We start from the raw sequence: 20,836 nt of genomic DNA on the forward strand, positions 1-20,836 counted from the left end.
AGGACCATCTTGCCCAAACTTCTTATGATGAATTTGTAGATCTGAATCTCATTCTGACCTGTTGTCTGAGGATATATCAGAAAAGGAAGTTGTGCTTTGCAGGAGATACAGATTCTTTCTTACATATTTGGAGCTTGTCAGCATAAACATTATTGAAGAAAGAGTAAGCCACAGCATATCATATACAGACAAAATAAACCCCAAAGCACTTATACATCAATGAAAATAAAATAAAATAAAATAAAATAAAATAAAATAAAATAAAATAAAATAAAATAGGGGATTACTTAACTGTTGTACCAAGGCCTTTAATATCAGTAGAATAGACCGCTTCATTTTGAATCTTCAGTTTAGGTCTGGAAGCCTCTATTGATTTTTCCTGAAGCCTTTTTGCTTTCTAAAGATAGTCAGAAAAAAAATTGCTTTAGTCCACATGAATTGTGTCATTTGCACTTGTTAGAAACTATACAAATAAAACAACAAAATAAATGAGGTGATAATTCTATTGGCCTTTAACTGTAGGTACCCTCCCTCTGGTTTGTGAATCTCTCTTGTACTGGGCACATGAAAACAGAATAAATGGACATGACTTTGCAAGGGTGAGAAAGGAATAATCACTTGCTATGACCTCTGGGCTATATTCTTTCTAATGTAGCCATATGTGCTGTTAGCCTTCACCACAAGAGCACACTGTTGCCTCATGTTCAGCTTGTCACCCTGTACCTAGTACACAACCACATAGCCAGTTAGTCCCCAGGCTGTACCAATGCATGACAACCATAATACATCCCAGGTGCATGACTTCACATTTCTTTTCATGAACTTCATGAACATTTGGTCAGCCCAGCCCTACAGCTTGTCAAGGTCCTTCCGATTAGCAACCCTGCCTCCCAGCATATGGAATGCTTCCTCCAGCTCAGAACCCTGCATGAATGTGATGAGGATGCAAACTGATCCAATATCCAAGTCATTAATGAAAATGTTAAGTAGTATTGACAGTATAATTGACTCTGTGGAATATCACTCAAAACTGACTGCTAGTTAAACTTTAATTATTGACCACTGTCCTTTGAGCCCATCAGTCCAGACAGTTTTTTATTCAATTTGTAGTCCACGGGTATGCAGTCCAGTCCTTATCTCCCCATTTTGGCTAGAAGGAGGATACACAAGATTGAGCTGAAAATCTTGCTAAAGCCAACAGAAGTAACATCCATCTTCTTCCTTCTCCAGAGCAAAGCGTTTTATCACAAAAGGCAACCATGTTGTCAAGACATGATTTGTCCACAGTAAATCCATGACGGCCATTACCAATTACCTTCTTGTCCCTTGCATACTTAAATCAGCTTCCCAGGGACTCAGTCAGAACTAACCAGTTCTCCAAGTCCTCTTTATGTCCTTTATGAATTTCTAATTCTAGCATAGATCTTTACTACAGGCCAGGGAGGTGCTTGCACATGAAGAAAATTGTTCTCTTTTGCATCTCCTTTGAGAAATGAAGGAAAATTAAATTTAGCTGGCAAAGCGTTTAAGTCTGATTTAATTCATTCTCCAACATAGTCTGATTGCCTAACAAGGACTCTAATAGTTTCTATGTTCTTTTGGAAAAGAACAAATAGTGCTAAAAGGAACTCCTTTCATCATAAGGTATTTCCCATCTTGAAAGATGTTTGCTGGACTAAGAATAGGGAATGAAGTATTAGAAAAATTAAAGAAAAGTAAGAATGACCACAGTTTTAGTTTCAACAGTTTCAGGACACATATACATACATACACAACACTTCCCCCCCTCCCCCCCCCCAGTTACAAGTGCATAAACGATGTTGATCTCCCCTTTGTGATGGTAATCGGAAAAGCAGAAGAATCAAATATTGCGTAGCTTTGCCAATACATCTTATGGTTCATTCTTCTATGTCTGTGTGAATACAAAATTTACTCTAACATTTACTTGAATATCCTCATAATTCATTAAGAAATGTGTCTGGAATGTCAAAATTATTATAACTATACTGTGAATGTATGTTTTGCTCCATCACTCATATTTCTTACCTTCAGTGCCTCATAGTTGGATGTCCGAGTCAAGAAATTTTCCCAAGATTTATTTAACATTTCTCTCTGCTTATGGATAGCTTTGATCTGTAACATAAATGAGATTTACATGATGCAACACTATACTCTTCTCACAAGCTCTTCTGAATTCTTTGAGCTGTTTGAATATCATGTTCACCTATGCCCCTTTGGCTACTTTAGTTCATCCCTCTCACCTGAGATTGCATGATAATGTTGTAGTAATGTACTTGTCCTTTAAAAACTTCACTTATGTACTGCCTTTATAAAAACAAAGGCTTACCTTCTCTGTGCAAACTAATTTCCCCTTTTCCAACAGAGACATTGGAAGAGCCCCAGCTCTTTCAGGAATATTTCCTGGATATTCTCACTTTCAAATGCTGAATAACAGAGATGGAATCACTTCTGGTGATAGAAGTGCAGGCATCATAATGCATGACAATCCTCAAAAACACTAACATGAGATTTTAGACAACTGGACCAACTGAACTTACGTCTCAGAAAGCAGGAGAGGATGAGCAAAAATGCCAAATGCTTGCCTTAAAACCAAACCTGGAAAATACCTGTTCCTGTTCACACTTAGCATGCCGGGAAGTACAAAGGCCTGCTTTCTAAAGTAATGAAACTCTGTGACTATTCAAACAAGGGATCATGTAACAAAGGCTTATGTTTCACTTGAAGAATCAGATGTAGTTGTAATAGGTACTTTAAATCATTATCTGGTACAGATGAACACACATGCAACTCTATAGTAGCATAATGGTCATTTCTCATTACACCGTTGCTGATGCATCACTGATGATACTGCTTCATTTTTTCATGTTACTTTCTAAATAGTGGCAAAATTATACAAATTGGGAGAACTGAGTTTAATCTAATTTAAAGTTAAAATTTTGTTGCTGAGAGATTAAAATGTCTTCAAGCAGTGTACAGATCTGGGATTCTCAACATTATGTAATATTAAAATCTTCATATAAATTGACAAAAAAGCTTACATGACCTTTACTTGTTTAAATACTCCTTGTCTTACTTTTTTATATGCTTTTTGTTCTTCTTGTATTTCTTGTTGGTGTTGACTTTCAAGCACTTCAGTCTGCAAAGCGGCAACCATTCTTCCAATATCTTCTGATACCTCTGACAGAACTTTCAAGGCTTCCTCATCTGACGCAATAGGCTTGAATTCTTCTTTTAGTTCTGCACAAATTTCACTCCAAACTTCTCCAACCTGTATGTGCAATGCACCACAGTAGTTGCTATTTATATCTTTTTTTCAGTTCCAGTTAGACTTCAGTACAAATACCAAATTCAGTACTACACCAAATTCATTTATGATAACCTTCCCTAAGCCTTCCCAAGCCCAAGCTTGACTCCACAGAGGAGTAACAGGAATGCTGACAACTACAGAAACTCAGAAGAAATACATATAGCTACAAGATACCGCATTACGAGAGTGAAGTGTCCTGCTGGCTAGTTCTTAAAATCTCAAGTTACACACATGATCGGATCAAACTGCAATGTGAGACATAAACCGAAGCTGGAATTATCAACTAAAGATTGAGTTTTGCTAGTTCCTGAACACTTCAAGATCTCACATACTTCATTTCTAAGCAGAAAATTGGCAAAAACTGAAGGATCTTTTGAGCAGGATGGCTCCCACAAAGCTTATTATCCTATTCTTTTTTCCTATAGGCACATCATTCTTGACTTCTGACAGTATGGATAGATACTGCATGTGGGGATGAAGATGGGAAAGCACAGAAAAACCTTTATCAGAATGTGTATTTAAAGTAATTTTTAATAGTAAGCTACCACCCCCCGAAACTGACGTTACTGACAAAGAGGCAGTCCTACTCTCCAGCCCTTCCCTAATTTCTTACTTCTGTTCTGGTGCATTCCTGTTTCTTAATTTGACAAACAGTTAAATCTGTTTTTCTCAGAGTTATTTTTAAGTAATGTTGGTTTCTAGTCTTATTTTCTATGCAGTCACAAACATTTGTAACAGTACAGAGGAAGAGTCTGAGGAGTGCTGCAATAACGGAGGCAGGGTTGTTTCTTTGGATGGTAAATACTGGCTTGCTATGAAACTGTAGGCGACTTGTGACATAGGTGACAGCTTTTAAAGGGCTATTTGTTTGTTGTATCCTCACATATACTTGCTATTTTCGCAAACACAGATTCAATAGTAAGATCTTCTAACACAGTACTCACTTTAAAGTCAATATAATGCTGTATGATAGCAAGCGTGACACGGTCCTTAGCTGATAAACCAGGTAAATTTTCAAAACCTAAAAGAAAATGAATCATGTCAGTATTAACAACATCCTGAAATTATCTTAAAATGTGACATTCTAAAAAAAAAGACACCATGGTATTTGTCATATAATCACATGCAAAATCTTCATCACATACACCAGTCACTTAAAATCCTGAGCAGGCTTTTAGTGATAAACCCCCTGTTTTCTCCTTAATAAATTCTCTCTATACTAACTCTTTACTTATAAGTGGCTCCAGTAATCTTCCAATCACTTGGAAAGCCAGGATTTGCTATGCTTTTGTGGAAAGGGTTTGATCTTTCCTTAAAGCAGACAGTTGAGTCCACAGGTCAGTTTCTAAAGAAGCAATTTAGCACAGCTTGCTTTAGCTGTGAAGCAGCCAAAAGGAGAATCATTATTACAGGATGTCCAGTATTTTGTTTCAAAGCTGTGTAATGGGGGTGTCCTCCATCTCAAAGACTTGAGCCTTGAGCATAATCCTTGAGCATGAGTCCATCTTTTTAAAAACACATTTACAATATATGTAAAAGAATAAGGTAAAGGGGTATGGTTGTTGAGACTGTATCTTTCTCCTTTTTTTGCATGATGAATGTTAATTATATTTGATGGTAAAAAACCAAACCACATCTGTCAAATCTCATTCTAGACCCCATCATACCATCTGTGTGGTAATTGGGAATGTAGCATCTATCTATTAGACTATAATCATATCATTTTTGAAGTTAAGAAAAATCATAAATACAGACCAATTAACGCTGTTTTTCCTGATCACCATGTTAAAGGCTGTTATGGAGCATCACTACAGTAAGAGGAAGATGCTGAGAAAAGACTACAAAAATATTTCAATTTTTTTTATTATCCACTCTCATGTCATTTCAGTACTTCACAGGAGACATACAACTAACGTGAGGTATGTGTGAACATAGGAGAAAGCTGTAAGAAAATCTCATGCCTTTTTGCTTTAATAAAGAATTTAGCTGTGATCCAGCATTTAACATAATTAACATAATAAAAATTAGTAAGAACCTGGGTTACAACAGAGGAAGACCTAGCTATAGTTTATTAGAGAAACTAAAGATGTTTTCAACACAGTTGGTCCTCTAGGTTACCGAGGGAACTGGCTGAAGCAATCCCAGAACAATTACTGATCATCTCTGAATCTGTGGAGGATGGACAGGAAAAAACAAACCTAACGCTTATTTCTAAAAGAGGGAAAGGTCAAGCCAGACAATATTGGTTCAGTTCAGTTCATGAAAAAGGACTGAAACAAATGATTAAGCAAATAATGTTTATGCAGCTAAATGTAACAGGGAAAACATTTATATCCAACATGAATTAGTAAACACTGGGATCTAGCTTTTTTTGATAGCCAGATAAGAGATCTTATGGATTTGCAAGAATTTATTGTGTATCTTGACTTCAGTTTAGGTTTTTAGGCAAGGGTGTAATGTGTATTATTCAGTGTACAAAGAGCATAGAATTAGGAGCTACCATGGCATTTTGAATTAAAATACTAAAATGCAAATTAATTTTCCCAATCCAAAAAATGATCTAAACCTACAGAATTTAATCCAATAAGGACAAATAAAAAATTCTAAATGTAAGAATAGTCATATGTGCAAATCCAGGATGGTAGTTGACTGTACAAGATCCTAAGTCAAATGAGCAAACAATATGCCCCAATGAATACAGCATTCCTAATGGCAGGGACAGCAAAGTACTGGGGAAGTCTCAAAATCCTCAACAACTGGGACTTTTAAGAACAGGATGAGCAAACATCAACGGAGTGTTAATGATGCTTCTCCAAGTTTCCTTTCACTTTTTTTATAGTGACTTTATTGATTGCCAGTGAACAAATTTAATTTAATGACAAATATGACACTGAAAAGGCAATTCACTTGTCTTACCTAGCTTGCACAATAATGAATAAAGTTTTGCCTGTATGTTTTCTGAAATTTCCATGATGGCAAAGCTGGGACAGTTGGCAGGCAAGGGAATGACCTCTTGCTGTTTCTGGAAGCTGCCAGTAATAGGCCTCTTCATGTCTAATCATTTCAAAACACAAAACCAGAGGAGAAGAATGAAGAAGTAGTATGTTCCCAAAGCTATTAAAGAAAATGTTATCTATGCAATGAAGTATGAGGATCTTTTGCAGGCAGCTATGGACATACTGTTTCGTGTGATTTCTCCTCCAAAAGACAGTTCAGTCTTACTTTGTGGGCACTACGTAAATCATTTTGATAGTTTGGACACAAATTTGAACATAATTTGGGAAATATGAATTAGCATGACTAAAGTTTTACAAGAACATAGCACTGTCCTTACTTCTTTTTATAACATATAACAAAACATGATGCCTTTTGTGGAAAAAAATCAGTAGTTTAACTGCCCATTATTAGAAAAGCTGTTCAGGAGCTTTTCATGGTTCATGACAAAGCAACTATGGTTCTGTTCATTACCCGGTTCATTTCCAGTTGATGTAGAAAATGCCATCTAGTGGCCACACTCTAGAAGGTATTTTGTATTTGGGAAGAACTACAGCATAGAGCTATAAATACTATAATTTACTTTCATCAGAATTCAGACTACAAAAGGAAATACTGTCTTTGTTTTACTTCATTCGTTGGAATTGCTCACAGTTTCACATGCATCATAAAACTTACCAACAATCCTTCCATAGCGATCACGTTTGATTCCTAGATCCAACTCTTCCTGTCTCCATAATTGTATTAGAAGGCTAGCTGCTGTTTGATCTTTCTCCCCTCGCCAGGTACTGATGTGTGAAGTGGTTTTAGGGTTGTCACAAAATTCAACCAAGATTCCAAGGATTATATTGCACAGGTACTTTTGCTTTACCTTGGTGAAGGGAAAAGGAAAAAAATGTTTTATACTGTTCAAAACACAGTGATGTCTACCTTCAAAAATAGAGAAATTGTATAATGTAATCAAGTAACTGCAAGCTTTTCATCACAACTGTTTGCACAAAACTGCTGTATAAACTTGTAAATCTGCCAAGTTTCTGGAATACTGCCATGTAAAGTTCCATAAATCAAAGAACGTTAGGGGAATAATGTAGGATCATGTGAGATGTGCATACCTGCGTGTAAATGCCTCCAGGCTCTATTGCTGGAGAATTTACTACTTCCAAGATTTATTTTTATAAGAAACAGACACTGAAGGCAGTGGCTGAGCTGTACCACACGGCACCTGTTCTATTCTGTGGCCAGAACTTTTAGCAGCAGCTGAGAGTAGGAAAGGGTCTACAGCCTTGCACTTCGAGGGCATCAGAGGCAGGTGGTACAGCCAGTGAGAATGAGGAGGGAATGAAACAAGGAAGGTGCATGCTGATTTTGCAAGAGGTGAAAGGCATGTGCCAGCATTATGTCCAAGACCTGTACAGACCAGATACATGTACAAAGTAACCTCAAACATCAAAACTTTTAAAGCCTTCAAGTATATACTAACTCTGCTCTTACTAACTTCAATATGAAGTACGAAGTGAGGTGAAGTGAGGTGCTTTTCTAAACAGAGTTATCATTCAAAGGAAGAGCATAGCTTTTCTTTTTACAAAGAGTAAATTCTTTTTAAATTTAAAGCCCCCTCTGCCAAATTCTTATTTACATGGAAAATCCATGCAATCATTTCTGGGGAGTTATCCTAGTGTATGATCACCTTCCTATCTCACAGAATTACATGTACTGATATTTTTATTAGTATTATAATAATCCTAGGAGATACTGTAGCAAAATAATGCAACTTTCCATGTTGTTTTACTACTCTTCCATTCTGTAAAAGCAATAATCAAAATACTTACTGCCAACAAGTCCAGAAGGAGAAAAATGCCCTGTTTTTCAAGAAAATAATCCTCTGCAATGTAACATCCGAGGACACTGGACCTTAAACAGAAATAATTTCATTGTGTAGAAACATTTTTATACTTTAGAATATTTTACAAACATCTAATCTGCTTTATGGAATTGCACAAATTCATTTGCTATGCAATACACTTCATACCTTCAGGGAGTCAAAAAATCATGTTTCACATGCCTTTTCATTTACACCATGTAACTAAACGTACCCTACTTGACTGCTCTTTCTTCTCTTGCAGGTGGCATATCTTCCTTGTAGCAGCCCAAGAAATTTGGCAGGCTGACAATGAACTGGATTAGAATATGGATTTGAACTAAAACTAACTCAGTAAAAGAGGCTAAAATTTAGCTAGATCATGTCCCTGATCTGGCTTACTGCAAGACTGTGTGAATTTTCTGCCAGCAGAATCAAGAGGAGAGACAAGCAAGACTGGGTTGGTCTTTTTTTTTTGGCAACAGTATTTGCTTCTCCCAGCTTAAAGTGATCATAAACCCAGTGTTCATGTTACTATTACTTCATTCTCTTATTTCCTCACTTATGGTCATTAACAGAGAAACAAGGGATCTTCTGCATTAGTATTTTCTGCCAGGCAAACATACCTTTTGGCTTTCAATGTATTTATCAACCTCTGTCTTAAAGCAAATTAACTTTTGGTTTTCCTCCTGTGTATTGACACTTTCTGATAGCAGCCTTTAAAATATTTCTAGCCCCATAGAGCAAGTTTACAACCACTTCTTAGGCTTACGCAGTTTTCAGCTAATAATGGTCTATTCTTGCCTTCTGTTTACCTCTCTGAAGTTATTTACAGACCCCAACCATACACCTCTTTTAGAAATTCTTAGGTGATTCCACATGTCAGGAGGTCATGCTGTGTGGGGAGTTAAGACTGCTGTCTAAGGAGTTCGGTTGTCATACCCTATTTAATAGAAGAGAATATATGCAGAATATTCTTTTTTTTGTTTTTTTTTAATAATTTTTATTGAGTCAAATTGAATGAAGGATTTTTGTACTTTGCAAATAGAAGAAAAGACTATATTTTCAGGGAAAACCAATACTATTGCAGACCTAAAAATACATGACTTGTCATTTTTAAGAGTTACTGCTGCTAAAATACTTTACCAACCACAAGCAGTCGAGTGCACTTAAGAGGAGAAAATTGTGGCCTAATCCACTACATAACTTCTTTGGATCCATCTGAATGAATGGGATAAGAATATCCACTCCTTCATAGCTGAAGAATTCCTGTTGAAACGTTAATTAAAGCAACATGTTTCTTAAATAATATTTACTAAATAGCTACATATAAGAAAATACATAGGAAATTGAAAGAATGAAATATTTATATCCTAATAAATTCAGTGCACTTGCAAGAGCAAGATAAATCCCTTACAATATACATAAGAAGAGATTTTCAGTTTTTCTGAACTTCTAATCTCATTTGTTAACACTTTCATACATTAATTTCAAAATTATGTAAATTAGCAATTAAATAGGTAAGACACTTCGTAGTGGATTTCTGAGTGATTCTGAATCTTAACTGTCACTGTCACAAAACCCAGTTATCAGACCTGACTGATTAGTGATGAACTGTCACTGACATCTGCTATTGAATAATTAATAATAGTAATAGAAACATTATACTTCAAATTAAAATATACCCTGTTTTCATGTTTTCTTCACAGCGTGAGGCAGAAAGATACATACCTTTCTGAGGAGATCATTTTTACAAACAACAGACAAAATGAATAATATATCAGCTTGGATTTCCAGTAGAACGGCATCTTCTTTCTCTTTAGATTTGTTTACTGCATACTTTAGGATGTCTGTAAGTGAATATATTTTATACATGTGAATGTCCTATACACAAGTTAGAATTCTCTAACAGCTGCTGACAAGGAATTAAAAATCAAATTTACACCAAGAGATTTTTAAGGGAATCTACTTATGCGGTTCAGTTTTATCTCCTGTGTTTGGTACTAGCTTACAGAAGTGCAGCACTCTGATGCTGTAGTTTCATGGGCTTTACTCTTGGTGACAGAGTAAATTATAGTAGATGCTGGTAGCTTGTATAGACTTCTTTGTTCAGCCTCTGTGCTGCCCCGTGTATTGTGCCAGTACAATGAGTTCAGGGAACTGAACTGAATTAGGGAACTCTTAGAAAAAGGCAATAATTTGCTGATTTGCTGAATGTACAGCGTCACTAACATTTGAACTGTCAGTGCAAATGTGGGAGACATAAAACATCACCACTGTTAAAAAAATCAGCCTTGGAACCACTACATGAAAGAGGACATTCAAACAAAGAAGTCCCCCAAATTAAGAAAAGTTACTTAAATCTAATACGTAAAGAATAGCGTTAATTTTACTTTCACTAAAATCTGTCTTCACTGGAGTTCAACTTTCAACTGAGGATATAAAATCTGTTCTTTCTAGGCTTTCTATCAGAACATACTCTGAATTCCAAAGGATCTTACCTGTTTTGTTTCTTCCAGTGTAACTCTTTCAGAGTATTGGAAACTTACTTATTATTGTAAGAAGAGAACTTAAACCTGTCTGTATTGGAACTTAAAACCAAATTTAGCAATAGGTATGTGTTACTGAACAAGAAAATGGTCTAAATTTGCAGAAGCAGTGGTTAAGCAGTTTTATTCTGCTTTTATTCACTGATAATGTTATTCATATAGAAGTATATTATTAATTTTCTTCTATTTAAAGAGGAGTTATGGAAAGTGACACCATTCCCTCAGCAAGTTTGCCAATGACACTAAGCTATGTGGTATGGTCAACATACTGGAGGGAAGGGAGGGGATCCAGAGGTACCTTGTCATGACTGATAGGTGGGACAATGCCGACCTTATGAAGTTCAACAAAGTGAAGTGCAAGCTCCTACACCTGGGCCGGGGCAATCCCAGGCACAGCTACAGGTTGAGCAGAGAAGAGATTCAGGGCAACCCTGTGGAGAAGGACTTGAGGGTGTTGGTCAATGAGAAACGTAACATGAGCCAGCTTCAGTGTGCACTCACAGCCCAGAGACAAACTGTATCCTGGGCTGTATCAAAAGGAGCGTGACCAGCAGGCTGAGGGAGGTGATCCTGCCCTTCTACTCGGAGTACTGTGTACAGTTCTGGTGTTCTCAACATAAGGACACGGAGCTACTGGAGCAAGTCCAGAGGAGGGCCATGAGGATGATAAGTGGACTGGAGCACCTCTCATATGAAGACAGGCTGAGAAAGTTGGGGCTGTTCAGCCTGGAGAAGAGAAGGCTGCATGGAGACCTCATAGCAGCCTTCCAGTATCTGAAGGGGGCCTACAAGGATGCCAGAGGGGGACTCTTCATTAGGGACTGTAGTGATAGGACAAGGGGTAATGGGTTCAAACTTAAACAGGGGCAGTTCAGGTTAGATATAAGAAAGAAGCTCTTTACTATGGGGGTGGTGAGGCACTGGAACAGGTTGCCAAATGAAGTGGTGAATATTCCATCCCTGGCAGTGTTCAAGGCCAGGCTGGACAGGGCCTTGGGCAACATGGTCTGGTGTGGGGCATCCCTGTCCATGGCAGGAGGGTTGGAACTAGATGATTTTAAGCTCCTTTCCAACCCAAACCATTCCATGATTCTAGGATTCTATAATAGACTTAGATAGAACAAGAGTCATGGCTGGAGTTTCTAGGAACTATCACAATGAAAATAAGATGTAACAAATGCAGTATAATGAAGTGAGAAGGGGCAGCTTTCACTCTGAAATTAAATACCTAGGTTTTTGCAGCTGTCTGTTTTGTTTAATTCATTCAATTATCTGGGTTAAAGTGTAACAAAATTCAAAATCCAATCAGAGATTTTTAAGTTTTTCAGCAGTCAGAGCAGTAACACATAAGACCAGAACACACAAATTATCATGAACATTCTTAGTGTTAACAGAAATGTCCTATATATAAGTACGGCAATAAAAATTGTACTTTACCCAGTAGCTGGCTAATTGCTCCCTGGTCACACAAATTAACGTTCACAGCATCATTGTAAAGAGCCACAACAGATCTCAGCACTCTCAGGCTGTAGCGCATTTGTGCAAGTTTGTTGCCACGACCACTTGTTCCATGGAAACTGTTACCTTGACCAAAGAAAGCATCTGTGGAGCAATCACGTACATACTTTGTTTTATTCTTTTGGCAGACAGTGTACGTTCAGAAAAATAATGTGCTCAGGAAAAAAAACCCAACCCAAACCCCAGCTTATTAGTGTAAGCTAAAAACAAAATTGCTTCATGTTAGAAAGGCTTCTTGTTTAAAACTACCTAGTAATAAACCTTTTTGTACAAGGCTACACTTCTTAAACTTATAAGAAAGGTATGATTTTGGTGAGCATTTAAAATTATTAGATTTTTTTTTTTAACCTTACTAGGTTAATGAGCAGTCTACAAAACTCCAAATATCTTTTCTAGCATGACATACAATATCGACCTTTTGATCTCCATTAGACCCAAATGAAAAATTCTTTCTAGAAAAACATATTGCATTTTATGAAGGAAACTATCAATCCCCAGAAAACCAGGCAATGAAATTGGGTGCAGTTGGTTGTCTTTTTGTTTAGCCCATACTCTTAGCTGATGGCCACAAGCCAGCTTTAGTCTGTGAACTATCTTACTGTGTACAGCTCTTCAATTTGAGTTAATGCGTCCTGCCTCATGGCAGGAATTACTGGTTGGACTTGTTGCCACAATAATTGTATCTGATTACCTAAAAACACAGGCAATAGAGATGTGTGGCTGCCCACACAAGTGGAGGAATGCCAATATAGTGGTACACAGGGAACAGGGCACCAGCTTACCCTTCAGTACAAAAAAAAGTATGCTACTTGGGTTTTTTTTCCTTAAGAAAGATTACTTTCCTAAGTGGCCTATTGAAAAAAATCATTTTGGCTTCATGAGTTTTGCATTTTTCCTTCCTGTCAAAGAAAGTAAGTTCAGTTGAGTTTTGTTTTGAGGTTACTGTGGATGAAAGTCACAAGCATGTACTTACCTTGGCCTATACACCATTCTAGAAACACAAGCAGAAGAGTATTTGCTTGGCAGGACAAATATTTATCTATTAACAAGGGAGCCACAGAAGCTAAAATAGCAATTGCATGAAGCTGTAATTCTTCATACTGAGCAGCAGACCATTCATAAAATCCAGGCTTTTGATTTGGTTTTACATAATAAAGCAAAGCTGGCATAACATCATTTTCACTGAGAAGCTGCAGAGTCAAGACAAAGAGAGACAGAATACAGGTTTCACATGCAAGTAAGAACAATCTAAAGCAATGAGTCAACTTTATCTGTTGTACACTAAGAAAATTATTTTTTATTGAGAAAGTATGTCATGAAGGCTACAAGTACAGACGAGCTCTGTTTATATTTGGTAGCATTCCCACAGACTGTGGTTTGTTAAACATTATTATGTTCTTCACATATATTTCAATAATGCTTGGCAGTCACTTGTCAGCTAATTTTCCTGGTCTAGGTTTGTAACTTTTCTAAAACTGAAATTCTATGCTTCTTTCAAACAGCAGGACTCATTCCAAAACTGTGTATAAATTCTTGATTTGAACAGATGATTTTAGTCTACTGCACTATAATATTCCTGTGATTCTTTTGAATTCTATTTACTTTTTTTTCCTTTTTGCTTACTATATCTTCTGTTCTGTTGCAACTTACCTGTACAGCATGTGGGTCTTTTGATAAGACTCCTATTACATGAAATAGCAATTTCTTCATCTCAAAGTCCTCATAACAGCGGGTAAGTTTAAGACCTTTCACCAAGGGACTGGGAATTTTAACTATGAAGGAAATTGTAGATAAGTTACAAAAACCACATGATTAAAAGTAAAAATGGTGTACTTATACAGTACCAAATCTCTTACCTTCAGTAAATGTTGCAAGGGCTATTAACAGCTTTGCAAATCCACTTTCCTATGGGTATTCAAAAAACATACATTAATTAAATTCAATTGTTGTGAAATTAAGACTCATGATTTAATTTTAGGGCTTTTCGTTGTTTCGTTGGTCGGTTGGTTTTTTGTTTTTCCCCAGAACAGGTTTTAATGTATCTTATAGCAGAATAAAGAGAATTTGATAAAAGAAGAGAAACCATTTGGACATTGTACAATGCTAACTACAATCCTAAGGGTACAATTAGTGAAATCTTTGTCTCATTCAGTACAAGTCTGAACTTCTATCTATGGGGAAATCCCAAAATCGTTTATTCACTACTATACCCCACACAAGAAGACCATGTTCTCACTACTGTTAGAATTGTGGTTTTCAAAATGTATTCGTGCATGTGTAAGTTTGTACAAAAGGATCATCAGTACATACAATTTTGTGCCTTCAGTTGTGCATATACTTACATTCAACTGCAGTGCGTTTACAAGTAAGCACATGAAAACTGCATGTATGAACAACATGCACTTACAAATGTTACTTATAAGAAATTAAAAAAAATAACATCTTGGAATTCATAGATCCTAGAAAGCTAACAGGACAATTATGTCAGATATAACTATGGATAGGGCCAAGGCCAATGGGTGTTTATGCAGTACAGTTTAGGCAACAGAGCTTTGTTTCTGAGGTGATTAGAAGCCATGGTTACTGGTACATTATTCTTCTTGAGCAATAGAATACATTAGCTTGGCCTCAGTACTCTGGCAAAGCCAACACAGAGCCTTCCACCAGCTCCCAACAGGAGCAGAGCTCACAGAACACTACACAGACATCCCCACAGAATCAAGTGGTTCTATTAGTTTTGCAGCAGCTGGGCTCAGATTTGTTCAGCCTAGTTCTGGAGGTTAGCACACACATGATTTGAACAATCAGAAAAGTAATTTTAAAGAAAATATTGAAGTACACAACTATATTGCCTATTAGGTTTTGTCTCTGTGGTATCTATGTTATCTGTACAAAGCCATTGCAAAATGGTTAAATAAAAAACAAAATCAAATGTTTTCTCCTTGCTGATTAATGCAGTACTGACTTCTAATGGAAACAGTAAGCAATTGCCAAACAGACAGTTTTGTTCTAATACAGAGATAATAACTAATACCATTATAAGCTTTATTTTACATATAATTTTCAATTTACTTGTGGTGAGAAATTATTTTCCTTTTCAAATGCTCACATTCTTGTGCTGATTTCTGAATTATGTGAAGTGCAAGACTGATTTTCTCAAGTTGCTTAGATAAGAAGAAAAAAAGAGAACATTCTGATGATAATTTCTCTGGTATTATCTACGAGGCAGGATTCAATGGTAATGTTAATGTTTCTGTCTACTTACTACTTATACCCAGTACATTGTAAAATCTCTAAGAAGGCTGAGAATACAGAATCTAAAGTACAATATTTTCATTTTTTCCTTGCATTGAAACTATTTTTCTTCCCTGTAGTATAAGTCATTAAAAATTTGTGTCTTGGTTATTTATCTTGTAGGAAAAAGCCATGTTTCTACAGCCAAACAACTTGAACCTTTTAGACATCAAGTATGTTGCTGTGATGGTATAAGAGACATTTCATAATGGCTAGTAATAAAATAGAAAATCTGAATGAAAAATCTGTAATATTCATTAGAGACAATAAAATCTATTTAGTAATACAGCCATTGGGAAACTTTGACTCAAGTTGAGAAATTAATTCCTTGAAAGCAATCCATTCCTAAATAGTGAAAAGATCTACAGGAATTTGATTGCTTATTTATTCAGTACGTATGTCAAAGCTTCATTAAAGTTCTAAATCTCAACTGTAAAACAAGAGAGTAGAAGAGTATTAACATCCATAAAAAGTTCACTTCTCTGTAGGCTCCTCTTAAATATTCTGGAATATTACAGAACGAAGTCACCTCCTTGTTAGGCAAGCAACCCTAGTGCATTCTGGACTACATTTATGTAACATAGTCGTAAAAAGAATTTACGTGCCTCTTATTAACTGGATCTAAGTTATTATTTTCTCAACATCTTATTTAAAGCTTCTGAGCAAACCTTCTTGTTCCTGGTTATGAGGCACAGATACTTCAGCTGAATTTGAGCCATCTGAATATAGCCTGTACTCCTACATTTTCAAGCAACAAATGAGATTTAGTGCAAAACTCATTGTAACAGAATGGCACATCTGAGAAGCTGTACAAGAATACAAGAGTTAACATTAAGTTTTGCACATAAATAATGTTAGTGTAATTTTCTAGGTATTAAATAAAGTTGCTGCTAGTACTCCAGGCCAGTGATCTGCAGATTTGAAGCCTCTCTGAGGTAGAGGGAATGGCAGAAAGAAAAAGAGTAATCTGAGAGAGAGGAAAGCACTGGAGACAGAGTAGAACCCTAATGGGGAAAAATACTTGATTATATAATAGTAAAAGAGAAGTTATTAGTCTCTGGAATATATCTATAAATACTTGCAATCATAGGTGCTGCAGGATTTTCAGCTAGTAACGTGGCAAACACCAAGAGGTCATTCCGTAGCTGACGGTCATAATGCCGGAAGCCATGCATAAGAAGGTCTTCAAATACTTCTTTCAAAGTACTTAAAAGAAAGTGAAATGCATTTTACCTTTTATTTTCATATTCTATATTTAGACAGCTCTAGGTATATGAATTCTCATTCAGCATCATACCTTTCAAAGCCTTAGGGTTTAAGTGCAAGAGAAATTACTTAAAATGTGATTATGAATGGATTCTTATGTATACCACTTGACATCCATTTTAAGCATCTACACAAGATGCATGTATTATAAACTGCACACTGTACGCACACAGTAACACACTGTCTGTTATAATTTACTCAAGCATGGAACTGGATGTTCTTGAATTGTTATTGAGAAGAAATGGTCTAATCCTAAGTAGTTAAAATAGTGTAACTCACTAAGGGAAAACCTGTTATTTATTCCAGCAGATTATCTAGAACTAAGCCTTGTATATCATAGCACAGAATTTTCTACTATGTTTATAACAGAAGCATTTCTACAGTGCATGGCCTACTGAGTCTAATGTGTAAGTTTGAAAATGGTGCAATTAACTTTTTCATCACACAAAGCAATTTATAGGGCTCTACCTCCTACACTATGCATCAGAGCACCTTTATCTTCCTCTTGCCCTGTAGCAGAATCAAATGGTGGTGGATTGCTGTGTTGATGAAATAAAGAGAGGCTTGACAATGAAATAGTTTGGATGTAGACCGTATGTGCTTTTAGCTGGACCCCGGCCACTGAGTTTGCAAGCTACCTGGCACGCACCTCTTGGATCATGCATAATTTCCTGGCATTTCACAGGCCACAGTGCTGTTTAACATGCTGAAACAGAAACAGGTGCCTGAGAGGTCTAAATCATGGGCTGCTTGTCTATGAGGTCTGAATCAGCACTGCTTCCACTTCGGAGGATCAGACGTGTTAATACTGAAAACTTAATGAGGATTTAATGAGAGCTCTCCATTCCCTGTTTGTATTTTCTCTCGATTCATTTCAAACAAAATGCTACACAATAGCAAGGCTTTAGATGTCTCCAAAATCACAATATTAATAATAAAATGCTTCCCTGTACTTACTGTACACATTCCAAGCTATTGAGCTGATTACAGACTTCTTCTTTTGAGGTATTTTCCACCAGGTTCCATAGGATTTCTGAGGAGCGGAACACCAGCTGCCCTGAGGGATCATCACCATTTAGATACAAACACAGTCTGCTGGCTGCTCGGGCCTTCAGCATAAGCCTGCAATTTACTCCTAAAATTATGAAAATAAGAATAAGTAATTCCCTGTAGATCAGTAAGTGTTTTAGGCATGTTCAGAGAACAAATGATCTACATTCAGAGGTAATGAGATTGCCGAAAAAACTTTGTACTAACCAGAGCTGGACAGATGCTGAAGAGCTTTAAGTACCCACAACTTCTCAATAAGTTGACTTTCAACTACTGCTAGTGACAAAACGAGAGTTTCTGCTAATCCTCCTAATTCAGCCATCTGAATTTTATAGTTTGCACTTGTTGGCTGGCAACCTGCACATACAATAGCTTTAGTTAAAATGCAGAAAATATTCAAAGTTTTGGTTACTTCACAAAACATTCATCCTATTCATCCTTTCTCAAGAAAGGATTAAGAACCACGTATCATATTTCCTAATATCATTTGAAAAAATAATAATCTAATAAATAATAAGAGCTGCTTTTCTTATATCTGCATATTAACAGTGCCTAAAGCATATCCAAAACTCACTGTCAAAAAGACTAAAATGCTATACAAATAAATTAATTGATTCCTAGAATTTACAGACTGAACGAACAAGCAGGTTTATAAACAGCTAAAAAACCTTCTTTGGGTCATGCAATAAGATGTTGGTGCAGGACTTAATTCTCTTCTGTAGCCTATTCACTAGAGAATTAATGCCTTCTATAATTGTATTACTTATAATACGTGAAACCAACCTTTGATTTATAAGCTTGACTTTCTAATATGTACCTCATTTTTACTTTTATCATTGCATATACAAATCTATATTTCATTACTGAATTAGTAGGGAAGGAGAAGCGTTTGGGAAAAGAAATTTTATGTATGTATTCTAACTCATGAAAGTAAAGTTTCTCTTAGATTTCTAAAAATATACACATCAAACGATATGAAATGCAGGACTGATAAATGCAGATAATGCACATGGTGAAACAAATTTTAACTAAGCATAAACTCTGATAGGCTCTAAGTTCATATTACTTTATAGGTAAAAACTCTGAAGATCAAACTTTGTCAAGATTTATATATATGCTTATGCTTCTGGCCATCATATTTGAAAAATCATGGCAGTCAGGTAAAGTTCCTGACGACTGGAAAAAGGGAAATATAACCCCCATTTTCAAGAAGAGGAAAATGGAAGACCCGGGGAATTCCAGACCAGTCAGTCTCACCTCTGTGCCTGGTAAAATCTTGGAGCACATTCTCCTGGACCCCATGCTAAGGCACATGAATAACAACAAGGTGCTTGGTGACAGCCAGCATGGCTTCACTAAGGGGAAATCCTGCCTGACCAATTTGGTGGCCTTCTATATGGGGCTACAGAACTGATGGACAAGGGTAAAACAGTTGATCTCATCTACCTGGACTTGTGCAAAGTGTTTGACACTGTCCCACACAACATCCTCCTCTCTAAATTGGAGAGATACCAATTTGATGGATGGACCACTTGGTGGATAAAGAACTGGATGGCTGGCTGCACACAAAGAGTTGTGGTCAATGGCTCCATGTCCATCTGGAGACCGGTAACGAGAGGTGTCCCTCAGGGATCGTTGTTGGGACTGGTCTTGATTAACATCTTCATTGCTGACATGGACAGTGGGATTGAGTTTGCCGATGACACCAAGCTGTGTAGTCCGGTTGATATGCTGGAGGGAAGGGATGCCATCCAGAGGGACCTTGACATGCTTGTAAGGTGGGCTGATGCCAACCTTATGAAGTTCAACCATGACAAGTGCAAGGTCCTACACCTGGGTCGGAGCAATCACAGGCACAGCTACAGACTGGCAAAGAAGAGATTCAGAGCAGCCCTGCAGAGAAGGACTTGGGGGTGCTGGTCGATGAGAAAGTGAACATGGGCCGGCTTCAGTGTGCACTCGCAGCCCAGAAAGCCAACCGTATCCTGGGCCGTATCAAAAGGAGCGTGACCAGCAGGTTGAAGGAGGTGATCCTGCCCTTCTACTCTGCTCTTGTGAGACCTCACCTGGAGTATTGTGTGCAGTTCTGGTGTCCTCAACATAAAAAGGACATGGAACTGCTGGAACAAGTCCGGAGGAGGGCCACGAGGATGATCAGGGGACTGGAGCACCTCCCGTATGAAGGCAGGCTGAGAAAGTTGGGGCTGTTCAGCCTGGAGAAAAGAAGGCTGCGTGGAGACCTCATAGCAGCCTTCCAGTATCTGAAGGGGGCCTATAGGGATGCTGGGGAGGGACTCTTAGTCAGGGACTGTAGTGACAGGACAAGGGGTAATGGGTTAAAACTTAAATAGGGGAAGTTTAGATTGGATATAAGGAGGAAATTCTTTCCTGTTAGGGTGGTGAGGCACTGGAATCGGTTGCCCAGGGGGGTTGTGAGTGCTCCATCCCTGGCAGTGTTCAAGGCCAGGTTGGATGAAGCCCTGGGTGGGATGTTTTAGTGTGAGGTGTCCCTGCCTATGGCAGGGGGTTTGGAACTAGATGATCTTGAGGTCCTTTCCAACCCTAACTATTCTGATTCTATGATTCTACACTTAGAGATGAAGATTTGCATTAAAAAAAATAGACTGAACTACATTCTTCATTTTCATGGTAACATCTTTTTTCCTAAATCTGAAGGAGAGTAACAAAATCTGTCAATACTTAACATTCACTTACCTCAATGGAAGTATTTACAAACATACAACCAACTGCACTCATAGCTGCTTTTAGGATTTGAGTCTTGTTTGTAAGGTAAACCCAGATTTATACACTTTCCTATTTCTAGTCTCCTGTGAGGGCTGTTGCAGCTACAGCTTCTTCAGGCCTCCTAAAATAAATTAAATATAGCAAGAGGGCACAGGAACTAGTGCCACACTGTAGGAACACAGCAAGGGAGCATAGCATCCAACATACTCCTGTGTGAGATCCTCACTGTGACAA

General features: G+C 37.3%; 1 protein-coding gene across 1 annotated transcript in view; it reads right to left on the minus strand.

Annotated features, from left to right (window-relative positions):
• CFAP69 (cilia and flagella associated protein 69) overlaps nucleotides 1-20,836 on the minus strand; it is a 31,425-nt gene that overhangs the window by 3,131 nt on the left and 7,458 nt on the right. Inside the window, exons 7-22 of the mRNA XM_065669242.1 lie at nucleotides 18,065-18,214; nucleotides 17,765-17,942; nucleotides 16,624-16,747; nucleotides 14,104-14,152; nucleotides 13,898-14,019; nucleotides 13,221-13,437; nucleotides 12,167-12,331; nucleotides 9,912-10,030; nucleotides 9,331-9,449; nucleotides 8,152-8,233; nucleotides 7,001-7,193; nucleotides 6,245-6,382; nucleotides 4,273-4,349; nucleotides 3,095-3,289; nucleotides 2,047-2,133; nucleotides 293-397 (exon numbers count right to left, since the gene is read on the minus strand). Coding sequence (XP_065525314.1) covers nucleotides 293-397; nucleotides 2,047-2,133; nucleotides 3,095-3,289; nucleotides 4,273-4,349; nucleotides 6,245-6,382; nucleotides 7,001-7,193; nucleotides 8,152-8,233; nucleotides 9,331-9,449; nucleotides 9,912-10,030; nucleotides 12,167-12,331; nucleotides 13,221-13,437; nucleotides 13,898-14,019; nucleotides 14,104-14,152; nucleotides 16,624-16,747; nucleotides 17,765-17,942; nucleotides 18,065-18,214 — 2,120 coding nt within the window. The remainder of the gene's footprint in view (nucleotides 1-292; nucleotides 398-2,046; nucleotides 2,134-3,094; nucleotides 3,290-4,272; nucleotides 4,350-6,244; nucleotides 6,383-7,000; nucleotides 7,194-8,151; nucleotides 8,234-9,330; nucleotides 9,450-9,911; nucleotides 10,031-12,166; nucleotides 12,332-13,220; nucleotides 13,438-13,897; nucleotides 14,020-14,103; nucleotides 14,153-16,623; nucleotides 16,748-17,764; nucleotides 17,943-18,064; nucleotides 18,215-20,836) is intronic.

This window comes from Lathamus discolor, chromosome 2 (assembly GCF_037157495.1).
Source record: "Lathamus discolor isolate bLatDis1 chromosome 2, bLatDis1.hap1, whole genome shotgun sequence".
NCBI classification, from domain to species: domain Eukaryota; kingdom Metazoa; phylum Chordata; class Aves; order Psittaciformes; family Psittacidae; genus Lathamus; species Lathamus discolor.